The 14,321-nt window shown below is 54.2% G+C and overlaps 3 protein-coding genes and 1 non-coding gene across 7 annotated transcripts in view; 3 read left to right on the top strand and 1 right to left on the bottom strand.

Annotated features, from left to right (window-relative positions):
* The window catches only part of GFOD2 (Gfo/Idh/MocA-like oxidoreductase domain containing 2), a 36,802-nt gene extending 32,670 nt beyond the window's left edge, over positions 1–4,132 (top strand). For all 4 annotated transcript variants that reach the window (XM_037041485.1, XM_037041484.1, XM_037041486.1 and 1 more), the window contains one exon: positions 2,540–4,132. In XM_037041485.1, the coding sequence (XP_036897380.1) occupies positions 2,540–3,438 (899 nt within the window). In that variant the 3' untranslated portion in view covers positions 3,439–4,132. The remainder of the gene's footprint in view (positions 1–2,539) is intronic.
* LOC118983987 (small nucleolar RNA SNORA52) lies at positions 2,047–2,179 on the top strand. The gene has a single exon (XR_005065840.1). It is a non-coding gene; the product is annotated as a small nucleolar RNA SNORA52 (small nucleolar RNA).
* A 4,798-nt stretch (positions 4,133–8,930) lies between the features above and the next one.
* CUNH16orf86 (chromosome unknown C16orf86 homolog) lies at positions 8,931–10,568 on the bottom strand. Its single transcript, XM_037041501.1, has 4 exons — positions 10,462–10,568; positions 10,007–10,236; positions 9,453–9,673; positions 8,931–9,340 (listed from the first exon to the last, which is right to left on the bottom strand). The coding sequence occupies exons 1-4, from the start codon at positions 10,564–10,566 to the stop codon at positions 8,931–8,933; spliced, it is 966 nt and encodes a 321-aa protein (XP_036897396.1). The 5' UTR covers positions 10,567–10,568.
* On the top strand, positions 10,224–14,289 carry ENKD1 (enkurin domain containing 1). The gene is made up of 8 exons (XM_037041497.1): positions 10,224–10,242; positions 11,088–11,187; positions 11,284–11,478; positions 12,039–12,211; positions 13,203–13,334; positions 13,427–13,590; positions 13,691–13,827; positions 13,918–14,289. Exons 2-8 carry the CDS (start codon positions 11,103–11,105, stop codon positions 14,076–14,078), a joined length of 1,047 nt encoding a protein of 348 aa, XP_036897392.1. The 5' UTR covers positions 10,224–10,242; positions 11,088–11,102; the 3' UTR covers positions 14,079–14,289.
* The last annotated feature ends 32 nt before the right edge of the window (positions 14,290–14,321 follow it).

Below are 14,321 nucleotides of genomic sequence, written 5' to 3' on the forward strand. Positions count from 1 at the left end.
AATTTGGGAGGGGTGAAGAGAGCCTATGTGGCCTTGTGCATAGGCCACTGTAAGGACTTTGGCCAGTTCAGACTTTGCATCATACCTCATGCAAAGCAGCGGTATGATTTGATCCATCTTAAGTTTTGAGTATTGCCTGGGCTGCTTTGTTGAGAAGAAACTGAGGGAGACCTATTAAGTTACCATCGTAATAACCCTGGCAAAAACAGGTGACTTGGGCAAGGAAAGTGGCAGTGGTGGTGGTGCGAACTGGTCAGATTCTGCACGAGGTTTGAAGGCTGAGTGAGCAGGTTGATGGTTGAAAGTGGGATGTGAGAGATGACTCTGGTGGTTTTGGCTTGAGAGACTGCGTGAATGGAGTTGTCACTGAGCCAGGGAAGGCCTGGGGAGGGAAGTATCAAGAGCTCAGTTTTGGATTTCACCCCAGACTCACCCCTTCTTCACCCTGAATGTCTACCAACTACCTCATTTCCCATATTACTTGTAGCCCTTGTGTAACCCCTTCAGCTCATTTTCTGGGGTGCACACAGGACTTTTATAGGAACCTCAGCTCTTCAGCCTTTCCTGCCTCAGTGCCTTTGCACATGCAGTTCCCGCTGTCTGATGGCTTTTTCCCCTTGTACTCCCTGGAACATCACTCCCCTGTGAAGGCTTCTCTGATCTTGCCATCTGTACCTGTGTGTGTAGCTAGTCCATACCACTTCTTGGACTTTGTAAGCTATTTTTATTGGAGGGTATTAGACTACTTTTTAAAAATATATATATATTTATTTATTTTAGACAGACAGGAAGGGAGGGAGAAAGAGAAGGAGAGAAACACCAATGCGTAGTTGCCTCTCATGCATACTCTGCTGGGGACCTGGCCCACAATCCAGGCATATGCCCCGACCAGGAACTGAACCAGCGACCCCTTGGCTTACAGGCTGGCACTCAGTCGACTGAGCCATACCAGCTAGGGCTAGACTACTTTCTCTTTTTTTTTCCAATTTTTTTATTTAATTATTTTTCGAGTACAGTTTTCTGTCTATTACTCCCATCCCATCCCCCCCACGCTCCCCCCTCCCTCCCATTTCCACCCTTCTCAGTTGTTGTCCATGTATCCTTTATATATGTTCCTCTAAATCCCTCCCCTATTTCCCCTGAAATTTCCTCCCCTCTCCCCTCTGGTCACTGTCAGCCTGTTCTCTATTTCAGTGTCTTTGGTTATATTTTGCTTGCTTGTTTGTTTTGTTGTTTAGCTTCCTGTTAAAGGTGATAGACTACTTTCTAATTGAACCACCCTAAGCTCACAGGAGTACCTCAGGTGTTGGTGGCTTGTTGGTGGCTGCTCATATCCTCATATACTTTCATTTTAAAACATGGAGGAATGTTGATCTCCGTTTCCTCATATGGGAGTAAGCTGCTCAGTCCTCGGACTCTTTCATTGGGTTTTGTCTAGCTTTGTTTTGCTCCGTACCTTCCAGCTGCAGTGGACTCAGAGTGGGTGTGAGGGCGGAAAGGATGTTTTCACTCCCTTTCTCTTCCTATTGGGGCCAAGTACTTTCTGGCCTTATGACTAACTTATCGAGCCAGGGTTTCGAAAGGATAGTCTAGTCTGCAGGGAATCTGAGAGTGCAATGTCCATTGTCCAGAACACAGATTCTCTTGCCCCAAGCTGGTGACCTGATAAATGCATAAAAGTACGTAGGCATGTCTGAGAAGTGTGTCTACCTCTTCAGGCCACTTGTATCAGGCAGTGTTCTCCAAAGAAGCGAACCAGTAAGAAGGATGGAGAGAGATTTATTTTGAGAAATGGGTTCATGTGATTGTAGGAGGTGACAAATGTGAAACCCACAGGGCAGAACAACAGTATTGAAATTCCAGCAAGAGTTGATGTTGCAGACTTGAGTCTGACGGCAGTCTGCGGGCAGAATTCCTTCATCTTCAGGGAGCTTTCTTAAGTCCTTCCAGTGATTGGGTGAGACCCGCCCACATTACAGAGGGTAATCTACTCTAGTCAAAGTCTGGGTTTAAATGTCAATCACATCTTTAAAAGAAGCCCTTCCCCGGTCCATCCTAATCACTGCGGGTCAGCGGTGGCCTGCCAGGCTTCGCTTGTGGACCAGAGCACCCTAGGAGCCACGCCCGGAGAAATGAGCACAGCATCTGTGGGCTCACATGCGAGTGCCTCCAGACACTCGGAGAGGAAAAAAAAAAGATTCCCTTCCCAGCAGTGTCTAGAGGTATTTGATGGACACCATAGCCTAGCCAAGTTGACAGATAAAGTTATCATTGCACCACCAGGGAAGTTCCTGTTCCTGGCTTGGGCTTTTTGCCTCTGCTCCTTTCATTTTCCCTTGAGAACTTACTTCTCTTTCTCCAGCCTATACCTCTACAGTCCCAGTCTCCAGGTACCATTTTTATCCAAGCTGGAGTCACAAGCCACCATCCAATGTCACAGGAGGCTTTCCTGCATCCATCTGTCTTCAAGAAATACTGTGTATTTTCCCAGTGTAAACCCCTTGGAACTTTGACATTCCCTGTTGTGTTTTATTCTCAGGTATTGGGAAGAATGTGGTTTGTGAGAAGGCAGCAACCTCGGTGGATGCCTTCCGGATGGTGACCGCCTCGCGCTACTACCCACAGCTGATGAGCCTGGTGGGGAACGTGTTGCGCTTCCTGCCCGCCTTCGTGCGCATGAAGCAGCTGATCGCCGAGCACTATGTGGGTGCAGTGATGATCTGTGACGCCCGCATCTACTCAGGCAGCCTGCTCAGCCCCAACTATGGCTGGATCTGCGACGAGCTTATGGGTGGTGGGGGCCTGCACACCATGGGCACCTACATCGTGGACCTGCTGACCCACCTGACCGGCCGGAGAGCTGAGAAGGTCCATGGGCTCCTCAAGACCTTTGTGAGGCAGAATGCAGCCATTCGGGGTATCCGACACGTCACCAGCGATGACTTCTGTTTCTTCCAGATGCTCATGGGCGGGGGGGTGTGCAGCACAGTAACACTCAACTTCAACATGCCAGGTGCTTTTGTGCACGAGGTCATGGTAGTAGGCTCTGCAGGCCGTCTTGTTGCTCGGGGAGCTGACCTCTATGGGCAGAAGAACTCTGCCCCGCAAGAGGAGCTGCTCCTGAGGGACTCGTTGGCTGTGGACACAGGGCTGCCTGAGCAGGGGCCCCAGGATGTCCCGCTGCTCTACCTGAAGGGCATGGTCTACATGGTGCAGGCCCTGCGCCAGTCCTTCCAAGGGCGGGGGGACCGCCGCACATGGGACCACACCCCTGTCTCCATGGCCGCCTCATTTGAGGATGGGCTGTATATGCAGAGTGTGGTGGACGCCATCAAAAGGTCCAGCCGATCTGGGGAGTGGGAAGCTGTGGAGGTGCTGACGGAGGAACCCGATGCCAACCAGAACCTGTGTGAGGCGCTCCAGCGGAATAACCTGTGAGCCTGCACGTGGGCTCCCTGCCATGGGGCAGAGTGGCCAGGGAGGGACCAGGAGCGAGGTGGGAGGTCTTGGCCAGAGCTTAGACAGTGTCTCTTATTTAACAGATCAGCTTGGGCTCCACCTTGACCCTTCCAGGTGGAGCCCAAGGTGGCCCCGGTAAAACGCCCCCTCCGCACTCGCTCCCTCCTCAGACCTGTAGGGCAGTGATGTTCCTGTTGCCGTGACCGAGTGGCCCAGCACAAGGAGTGAGAGGCAGAGCTGCCACCAGGTCTCTGTGTCATTAATATGGTGAGTGGGGCCAACAGAGCTTGGCTATGAGGCTTCTTCTGCCTGTTTGTGGTCCTGGCTGGATGAGAAAGCACAGTGAGGAGCCAGTTTGGCTGATTGCTCAGGCCTGAGGGGAGACGAGAAGCCTTGTTTCCACACCCTACTTGGGTCCAGGGCGTCTCAGGAACAGGGAGGATGACAAGTTACCGAACCTCAGGGAGCTGCACCTGCCCTCCCTCCCATGTGACCAGGCCCTTCCAGCTTTTGGGCTCCCCCTTCCCTGGCAGGGAGGATGGGTTCTCCAGGAGAGGAGTTCTCAGAGGGGGTGCCATTGACTAGAGCAGAGGGCCCCTGATTTGCCAGAGAGGAGACAAGGGACAGCTCTGGAACATCTGATAAATGTTAATAAATAAGTCAAACTTGGACATGTTGGCACATGGTTGTTGGCTATTTGGTAGGTTTGGTTTCTTTAATAATGAAAAGCTTGTTTATCACTGTAGATTGTGTTTTCCCCTTTCCCAGTGGCTCCACAGCAGCTCCGCCCTCCGGACCCATCACTGGTGGGCCACTCAGGCTCCCGCCACCACCTGCCCTCAGCTCCCAGCTTCCCCTCTCGGCACCGGACCCTGGGAACCCTCCAGAGAAAAGTCTTCCCTTAAAAAACAGGACTAAAAAAAAAAAAACAGGACTCAAGGCTCCCGATGGGGGCCCATTGTGCCTGCCGGTCCAGGGAGAGAGTGGGAGAGTTTGGAGCCTCTTTGGGCTGCAGGCCAGGAGGGGTTCTGTTCTTGAAACTGTGCATTTGGCTCCCGGGGATCCCTGGGGGAGGGAAGGTGAGGGGTGCCTCCAAGGAGGCTGGACGGGGTGAACTTGAGGGGGAAGGCCCCACACACTTCCCCTTGGGGTGGATATGGCCGAACACCGACTGGCCCAGGCAGCCAGTCCTCGGCCATGCATTCAGCCCTTTAGCCCTGTCTGTCAGAGGAGGAGGGGTGGGGTGGTAGCGAGGACATCTTCCAACCCTTTGTTCCACTGCCAGCCTGCCAGGATTAAGCCTAGACCAAACTTTCCCCCTCTCTGCCCTGCCTTGTGCACCTTGCCAGGAAGAGAAAGACTCAAGGAGGTCCCTGTCTTCCTCTTGGTACCCCTTCTGAACGTCACCAGGCCAGTTTTCCTGTTACTGTTCTGGTTTTATGCCTTGTCTTCATAAGGTGAAATAACAATGACTAGTGTTGGAGCATGCTTTTTGCACACTGGGCTCCCTGGGGGAGACATTTTATGTGTATTGTGTGTATTATTTAATATCCAGTCCACTCTATGAGGCAGTAGTATTAATGTTGCCCTGTTCAGATCAGAAAACTGAGGCAGAGAGGAGCAAAAGTTACTTCTCTCCTGCACGTTGTAAGTGACAAAGTCAGGAGCCTGGTCAGGGTCCTTTGACTCCGGAGCCTGACCCTGAACTACTCTTTCCCCAGCACTTGTGGCTCCTCAGACTCCAAGTGTACAGACACTGCCCCTCCTCGCTTAGGAGTGCCTGCCCCCCCTTCCCCGTCCAGGTCAGTGCCTCCTCCCTGCAGCAAGAATGGGAGGCGGATGGCAGAGAGAGCCCCACCAGTCGGGACATGGCAGAGTTGGAGAGGCTGCCCCATTCCCCCTAGGGACCCTCAGCTCGGCTCCAGGTCAGTCCCTCTGCGTGTTACTAGGACGCCGAGGTCCCTCCTGAATGCGGGGATTGACTGAGAGAGCGCTTGGATGTATTCTGCCTGACTCAGGCGCTGCTACTCTAGAAAGGGCCGTGTTGCCGACTCACGGTGGCACTGCTTAGGTTTTGTAGCCCTCTGCAGCAAACCCCTTGTTTACAAAGATGTATTCCCAGAAGTCCTGGGGCAGACTACAGTGGACTTAGTGCAGAGCTACTTTCATGAGGACCTCAGGGGTGACTGAGGTCCCCTGTCGGCACTCCCCACAATCCAAGTCCTTAGACATCTTTACTGTCATGTATTTCTTGGGTTGGTCCCAGGGAAGAGATGTGCCTTATAGTGGCCCAGATGCCTGTGGCCAAGGAAGCCCGCATGATGGTCCCCAGGGGTAACTGAGCCTGCAACTGTTCCAGGCTTGTCCTGCACTGCCCCCTCCTGGAGGAAGGCAGCATCACCTCCCAGGACCTGTGTCCCCAACCTCAGCATCTTCCCTGGGTCAAAGTAAATCAAGTTTTTCCAACTAGTGAAAGTGCAGTCAACTTCTCTTCTCTGTTACAGCAACTAGAAGAGAATTTCCAAAATACCTGTTGCTTATTTTACAATCCCAGCCAAATCTAGGCCTTGTACCCAGGGAAACAGCAGTCTCCTCACCTCAGTGTCCACAGTCTCTCCATTTCTCATTCTGACCTTCACACTGCTGCCCAACTGAGCTCTGCACAATGTCAGGCCAGATCCCTCCCTGACTCCACTCCTCACTTCCAGGTTCACCCAACCCAATCACCTGATGGCTATGCTTCTTCTTCCTGACTCCACTCCTCACTTCCAGGTTCACCCAACCCAATCACCTGATGGCTATGCTTCTTCTTTTTTTTTTTTTTACTTCATTTAATTAATTAATTATTTATTTATAGAGGGGAAGAGGGAAGAGAAGGAGAGAAATATCAATGTATGGTTGCCTCTCATGAGTCCTCCACCGGGAACTGGCCTGCAACCCAGGCATGTGCCCTGACTGGGAATCGAACCGCGATCATGTGGTTCGCAGGCTCGCGCTCAATCCACTGAGCTATACCAGCCAGGGCTGATGGCTGTGCTTCTGCTCCAGCCATGCCAACTGGCCCTCCTGCCTGGGGCTGACATCTTCCATACTAGCAAGGCTTCATCCCTGGCATATCCTTTGCCTGGAAGGCCACCAGCTCACCAGGAGTCAGCTGGAGGGCTACCTCATCATACTCTCCTAGGCGTAGTGACAGTCACTACCACCACCAGTGGTCCCGCAGTCTGGATCCTCAGCCCTTCCATAGCATGTCTGCACCATGCTGCTTCTGCATTTCCCTCTTAGACTGAGCTCCTAGGAGTAGTGTGGCTTGTTCCTTTCTGTGGTTACTGTCACCCACCCTGCTCAGACAAGCTTGTCAGGTAATGGGCCTCAGGATACGTGGATGGATTTTCTTCTATGGTTACTATTTCCTCCATTACCCGTTTCCTACATCACCTGTTGGAAGATGGGAACAGAGCTCCCTTGTCAATGTGGCTTGGTCCACACCTCCAGCCCTGGAAACCACACAGAGAAAGCAGATGCTTGGCCTTCTTGGGTCAGGCCTTAGCCGGAGAGCCGCAGGATCCTCAGATCTGCAGGGCTCAGGAAAGGGTGGGGCCTCGTGCAAGGCCATTTCTCTCCACCCCTCGACCTCCTCAACCATAAAGTGGGGATGTCAGACTCAGTTATCTCGAAGGGCCCTCTACTTCTGAAAAATGCTGGAGAATCCATGTTCACCCCTATGAGTATTATTCAGTAAGCATGGTCCCTGTGGACAGTATTTCCTGGGGTGTTCAGATTACTACCCAGGGAAAAGTATGAGCAGAACAAATAAATGTCCTGACCCCGTGGCTTGTCCTGTGGCCATGGGCCAGTGAGCTTCCAAGTGATCCCTACAGGAGGGAGCGGCCTCCCATGATGCCCCTTTTCTCTCTGCTTCCACCCCATGCCCTTCAGTGACCCTGCCAGGCCATCATTCCAGGGGTCTCACACACAGCTGTGTGGTCTTTGGACAGCTGCAGCTTTTCAGATCCTGACCTGCCCCTCTGTAGCTTCCTCAGCTCCTCACCCTGGTCTCCTTATCCAGGTGCCTTTCATGGGGGCCCTCTGCTGGGTGGTTGTGATGCGATGACCAAGGCCCCTGGGGCATTCATAGTCTAGTCCTGCAGACGGTTAGTAACCACAAGGACAGCAGTGTGTGGGCACTATAATGCAGGGCAGCACGGGCTTGCCTGGAAACAAGGTGCCCTGAGTCCTCAGGGGTCCGTGTGCACCAGCCTGGTGAAGGAATAAAGGCATTTTAGGCCGTGGAAACCTCATGCGCAGGGAGTGAAATTAAGAAAAGGTATACTAGTCAGGGAGTGAGAGGAAACTGCTGAAAAGTTACGAGGCAGCTGAGCTAAGAGGAGCAGAGCCTAGAGGGGGAGAAACGCCATCGGATTTTGGGGGTGTGCAGCCAAATCACCGTCCTTGTTGCTTGATCAGCTTGTAGAAGTTAGTGAGCCACGAATGGGAGGGGGGTCTGTAGTGACGCCCAGGATTTGCGATTGAACGATTGTAGGTGAGATACAGGAGGGAAAGCAGGTTGGAGGGAGGAGAAATTATTCATTTAATTTGAAAGTCCCTGTGTATATGGTGTCAGAGGGACATGCAGAAGGACACGGAAGCAGCAGGATATGAGGGTTTCCAAAATGGCCAGCGCAGGCCACTGCCTCCCAGAGAGCCCTGCAGGTGAGAAGCAACAGTGACCTGGTGGTTTGGCTGCAAGACTCCAAGGAGACCATTCACCTCAACCACCATCCTTTGCCTCAGCCACCATCCCTTGCCTGCCAGGAAAAAGGCATCAATCCTCTGTCACCAGGTGGCCACTCTGGGGACAAAGTCTGGCCTGGCCGTGGCCTAAAAGTAAAGCCTTCCAATGTTGCCAGGCTTGGGGCAGGCAGATGAACTTTGCCACCTCAGCGGGATAGTATCCTAATTGTTGGGCCCCCCCAAGGCCAGACTGAATGCAAGCCCCTTCCCTGGTACACACACCTCCTTCATGACCATCAGTCCCTTTCCTTTCTCTGCCTCCAAGTTCCTAGTCACCTCCCTTTTCATCCTCACCACTCTCTTGTCTGATCTTCGGGCTTATATGAGGAGCCTTTGAATGTAGGTAGGTCCCACCCCTGCAGACTGATTCAGTTAGATCTGAGGCAGTGCTCAAGAATCGCTTCTTTTGCCACAGAGGAACTCTTGGGTGATCCAGATGACCAGTCAGGCTTCAAACCCTGCCCTGGGAATCCTCCACCCTATTCCCAGGCTCTCCCTCTTCAGGCATCTTATTTGGGGAGTCAAAGTCTAAGAAAAGGAAAAACATTTATTTTCAGCAAGTCCAAGGTCCCAAGTGGGGGCAGGGCCCAAATTCCCCCCCTTCTACCTGAGGGCCAAAGCTCACAAGCTTCTTTGGTTAGGCTTGGGAGGAGAGGCGCCACCCATGGGTGGGACAGTCACTTGTACTGAGGAGACAGTGGGGGTACAAGTGGGGCAGCACAGACACTTAGCATCTTGTTGATGTCCACTTGAGTTGACTTATCCATCTCAGTCTTGAGTAAGCCACTGACCCCCAAGCTGGGCAAACCCCTAGGCTCCTCTCCAGCCTCCTCTCCATGGGGAACCAGAGCATGGGTGGGAGACGTAAGCATATTGGGGCAGGGCAAAGAGAGACCTGAGCCCAGCTCACCTGCCACAGGCAGCAAAGCTGGCAGTTGCTCCAGACAGGCCTCTTCAGGGACCAGGGTCAGCTCTGACTGAGTTTCCACCTCGATCTCAGCCTCCCTACCCCCTTCCCCTGCCTCGTTCAGCTCAGGGTTGCAGTAGTTGATGTACTGGTACAGGGGCCGTAGGCGCTGGGCCTTTCCTGCAAGGGCCCAGGGCAGAGAAGGGGCTGGAGTGCCAAGCTGTGCCACGTCAGGGGTCCAGCAGGCAGGGGTGGGAGGCGGAGAATGGAAGGCCCAGGGATTACCACTCACGCTCCAGCCCCAAGGTCTCTGACGATGCGGACGCTGTGTTGGCCACAGTTGGAAGCACTGGGGCCCCCAGACTCTTGCGTTTCTTGGCTTTTTTGTGCTGTTTGGCAGATGGTGAGGGCTCGTTCTGGCTACTCTCTAGGTCCTCCCTCTGCAGTGGCAGCCCCTGGGACAGCTCAGCTTCAGCCTTAGGATGATGGACTTGATGGCTAGGCCCTGGGGAGCTGGGGGACAGGAGACCTGAGGAGGCAGCCTCCAGCCTTGTCTCCTGTACACTGAGCCTAGAGAATGGCTCACATGCCCACCACCCCAAGCCCAGTTCTTGTCCCTTTCCTGGTCACTGAGGTCCCCAGACTGGACAAGTCTTAAAGCTCATCGGAGCTCAGTCCCCTACGAGGCCTTTGAGACTCTTAAGATGAGGAGTGGTGGTGGCGATGGCAGGGGCTAAGGATGCACCCTACAGTCATGCAGGAGTCCACAACCCTATTGGGGTGTGACACCTCCCTCGCCCCCCGCCCCGGCAGGGGGCTGCTCCTTTCCTGAGAAAGCCTGCTCACTTGACAGGCTTTCTCTTCGGACCATGGCTGGACCTCACAATGGAAGCCGCAGGTCTGGGGCCTCTCTCCTCTGGTGCCTCCACATCTGGCTTGAGACTCTCGTCTTCCAGCTTGACTTGTTCCTCCTGGAGCTCTGGCTCTGAGACTGGTCCTGTTGGACACTTGTCCTCACCCTGGGTCCCACTGGCCTCATGGGCAGACACCAGGCTCTGGCTTCTCATTACTGGACACTAGAGGTAATACATAGGTAACTGGTTATCGTAGCCAGGCAAAGGCTATGGGATTAGTCCTTTTAGACACCTAACATTAGACACCAAATGCAGATGAAGGTCGCCAGACCAAGCCCCTGCCCCACTGCGAAGTCTGTCTTGGCAGTTAGGGGTTCAACGCACAGAGTTTGGCCTTCAAAAGCGCCGAGGCCACGAGTTTAAAGACTAGATAGCCCTGGTAGTTACCTCAAAGCTCTGAGCGTGATCACCGGGTTCCTCCGTGAACTGTGCAGTGCCCTCGGCCGGCCCCTCTTGGGCCCCAGGTCTCCTCTTAGGCCCCATTGAGTCCATGGCTGCTCAGAGTCAGCATAGCCTCGACGGTTGCTGGGAGACTGGGGCGAGGGAAGGAGAAGACGATCCCGAGGGGCGGGACAGGTGTACCCGGGAGACTGATCGGTATGCAAGAACCGGGATGGGATGAGGGCTGGCTACAGCTCAGTTCCACCCTCACCTGGAACTACAAGCCCCACAAAGCTTTGCGCCAAAGGTTTTGGCCCCTGAACTCAGAGACGGAAACTACTGTTGCTTAGCAACAGCAAACCCGTCGGGTAGCAGCTGCAAGCTGCAAAACCCTGCTCTGGTGAGCCCCTCGCCCGGTTGTTGAGGGGGAGGGGCAGCGAACGGGTCCGAGAAGTGGGCTAGGAGTGGAGGTGGCTAGTGCACGCCCGGCTAGTGCAACCCCTTGAGGGGAAGGGAATGGAGGGTACGAGCTGCCGGGGTCAAGGTCCGGTCCAGGGAGTAGCCACGAGGCTCAGGAAGGAGGTCCAGGGCTCCAGATAAGCAGCCTGGCAGGCCTCGGTGCACTGTTACAGGGCGACGGCGGCGGCATGTGCGAGGGCCCATCTCGCATTTCGGGGCCCATCCCCCCAGACCCTACGCTCTGTCCTGACTACTACCGGAGGCCCGCCTCGGGTGAGTTGAGGGGTGCCACGGCCCAGCGATGCCTGAGTGAGGCTCGGGTTCCACTCCATCACTGACCCCTGCACTCCGCCCCATCCAACCCCTCAGCCCAAGGGCGCCTTGAGGGGAACGCGCTGAAGCTGGACTTGCTGACCTCGGACCCAGACTTGGAAGCCACCCCTCCCTGCGGCCCCCGCATACGTCCTGGAGCCAGACAGATCCTAGAACGTGGCCGATGCGGTGTGGGAGGCGTGCTGCTGCAACTTGGGGGTATCTCCCTAGGCCCAGGGGCCTCTCCCAAAAGTAAGTTCCAGGCGGGAGGGGCAGCGAAGCAAATCTGAGATCAAAAGCTGAAATCAAAAACTGCTGCTCCTCCTGCCCTGGGCTGGGCTCAGGCTTTGCTAAGTGTCACTTTCCCCGGCTATAAAAGGTGGGTGAAGGGGAAGCACTACCTTCCCGCAGAAGAGGACTGAAAGAGGTAGTCCCCAGGAAACCCCAGCTCATCTTGGTGAATTTACACGTCAGTTGAAACGGTTGTTTAGTGCCCGCCGTGTGCCAAGCCCAGCACGCACTATGAAAACAGGTCAGGTTGAAGACAGACACGGGCCATCACTGAGTCAGTGTGGGAGACAATAAGCAAGTGAGATGATTATATACAAGATGATTAATGATAAAGTCCACAATACAAATGTAGAAAATATCAGAGAGAGAAGATAATTACCACGTCAGGAGGGAAACAGGATGGTGAGGCAGAGAACTTGTACGGGGTCTCAGTCAGGGCGGTCGGGCCTATACATGACCTGGTGGGAGTTGGATTTCATGGGCTGTGTGTAGGGCAGAGCCGGGCAACATCTTTTTCCCAGGGAAGGACCCTAAAGACCATGAGAAGGAGAACCTGAGGAGGATCAAGGAGATCCAGAAGCGCTTCCGCGAGCAGGAGCGCAGCCGGGAACACAGCCAACCCAGGCCCCTGAAGGCTCTGTGGCGCTCTCCCAAATACGACAAAGTTCAGTCTCGGGTCAAGGCCCAACTGCAGGTACCTGCCTCAGGGGGCCCGCAGTATTGTCCATCTTGCCTACCAAGAGGCAAATTATACCCTAATCTGACTTACGGGGAAAGAGGAAAATCACAGGAGAGGCAGCGGGAGACTTAAGAGAGAGCTTGTTCTGCTGCAGGGGCTTCTCAGAAGTGGTGGCGGCTGGGTGGTCCTGAGGGGCAATTAGGAATTAGGCAAGGGGAGAAGAGAATTAGGAAAGAGAACAAGGAATTGAGCCTCGTGGCTACTACAAGGAATTGGGCAAGAAGAGAACATTCTGTAGAGATGAAACCTCACAGACAGAAGTCCTAAGATCGGAGGGAGTGTGGTCAGTGGGGATACTGTGTACAGTTTACTGTGAGGGGTAAGAGCATGCGGTTAGGCTAAGAAGTCAGCGGGACCCGTATCATAAAGCACCACATAACCCACTTTTCAACCTTTATTTCTAAGGACAGTGGGAAGGTCAGGGACAGGGGTATGTATGGTGGTGGGATTCTGTCTTGACTAGATGGCACCGTTTCTCTATCAAAGGGTCTCAGCAGGAAGAGCAGGGTTGAGAGAAAAGACAGTAAGTTCCTACGTGGATGTGTTAACTGAGGCATTTGTGGGACTACCAGGGAATGGGAGTGTGTCCAGGAAGCAGACCAAGAGTCGGGTCTGGATCTCAGGAGTGAGACCTAGGAGTTACTGAGGATCAAGCTGAGGATAATGAGACCAGGGAAGTGACCCTGGTCAGGACAGCTGTCAATGACCTCGAGAGGGGCAGATCCAGGAAGTTTGGCTAGGAAGGAGAAAAAAAGAGAACGGTAACCAGGTCCAAGACTGAGGTAGAAGCAGTGGTTTGTCGTTAAGGATATGAGAGATGCGCTTGTTCAGATGCTGATGAGAAGTGCTCCTTCAAGAGGGAGGAGGAGCATAAGGCTAGAGAGAGACAGGTCTTAAGGCCTTGACCGCAGCCTGACTGATCCCTCTTCTATGCCCTGCCCTTCAGGAGCCTGGTCCTGCCTCTGGGACAGAGACGGCGCACTTCCTGCGGGCACACTCTCGCTGCGGCCCAGGGCTCCCACCTCCCCGTGTCCCCAGTCCCCAGCCAACCCCATCAGATCCCAATGGCAAGATGCAAGTATGTGTAAGCTGGGAGGTGGGGCTAGGATCCTGGGGGGTTAGGGGCACAACATAGTGCTGTCTGTCCATCATGCTTGCCATGTCCTGTAGGTGCCAGGCCTGGGTGTGGACTTCATTAGCCACAATGCCCGCACTGCCAAGAGGGCCCCCCGGCGGCATTCTCGCTCTCTGCAGATCCTGGCACAGGTGCTGGAGCAGCAGCGACAAGCCCAGGAGCACTACAACGCCACACAGAAGGGCCACGTGCCTCATTAGTAGGTCCCACTGCCCAACACCCAGGGTGACAGGTATGTGTGGTAGGTGGGAGCCAACATCTGCCCTGGGATCATCAACCCTGAGCCTGTACATCCACAGCTTGTTGGAGCGTAGGGATCTGTGGCGACAGGAGGCTGAGGCCCGCCAACAGAGCCTGCCAGACCCTGCCATGCCCCCTGGCCACACTCGCATGCCTGAGAACCAGCGACTGGAGACCCTGAGCAATCTACTCCAGAGTGAGTATGTGGGCAAGGGGGACCGGATGGGGAACCCAATGGGGACCATGCACCCCTGTCTTACGCTGACTGTTCCTGGGCCCCCTGTAGGCCAGAGCCAGCTGCTGCGTGAGCTGGTGCTACTGCCTGCCCGAGCAGACTCCCTAAGGGCCCAGAGTCACCGTGCTGAGCTGGATCGGAAGCTGGTGCAGGTAGAGGAGGCCATCAAGATCTTTTCCCGCCCCAAGGTCTTCATAAAGATGGATGCTTAAGCCCATTTATAGGGGTAGTGATGGGGGTTCTTGTTGAGGACTGCTGCATGGTCACAAAGGACAGGATCAGGCCCCATCATAGAGTCCAAAGACAGGAGCAGTTGGTGGTCGTGTCCCCAGAGCACTTTTCCTAGCCGCTGGTAGCTGGAGAAGGGCCCCCCTAGCCCAACCTCTTTATTCCTTTGTCAAAATTAAACTTTTTGTACACAGAGGGCTTTCTTTCCATAGAGCTTTTCTTACACT

This window comes from Sturnira hondurensis, unplaced genomic scaffold (assembly GCF_014824575.4).
Source record: "Sturnira hondurensis isolate 20B ecotype Veracruz unplaced genomic scaffold, ASM1482457v3 Scaffold0003090, whole genome shotgun sequence".
NCBI lineage: Eukaryota > Metazoa > Chordata > Mammalia > Chiroptera > Phyllostomidae > Sturnira > Sturnira hondurensis.

Excerpts from the sequence above, each read along its gene's own strand:
- ENKD1 (XM_037041497.1), top strand. The coding sequence starts at position 11,103 with ATGTGCGAGGGCCCATCTCGCATTTCGGGGCCCATCCCCCCAGACCCT. Across the intron at positions 11,188-11,283 it reads CTACCGGAGGCCCGCCTCGG|CCCAAGGGCGCCTTGAGGGG; the intron begins GTGAGTTGAGGG and ends CCAACCCCTCAG. Across the intron at positions 11,479-12,038 it reads CCCAGGGGCCTCTCCCAAAA|GGAAGGACCCTAAAGACCAT; the intron begins GTAAGTTCCAGG and ends TCTTTTTCCCAG.
- CUNH16orf86 (XM_037041501.1), bottom strand. The coding sequence starts at position 10,566 with ATGGACTCAATGGGGCCTAAGAGGAGACCTGGGGCCCAAGAGGGGCCG. Across the intron at positions 10,237-10,461 it reads ATCACGCTCAGAGCTTTGAG|TGTCCAGTAATGAGAAGCCA; the intron begins GTAACTACCAGG and ends TATTACCTCTAG. Across the intron at positions 9,674-10,006 it reads CCGAAGAGAAAGCCTGTCAA|CTCCCCAGGGCCTAGCCATC; the intron begins GTGAGCAGGCTT and ends CCTGTCCCCCAG.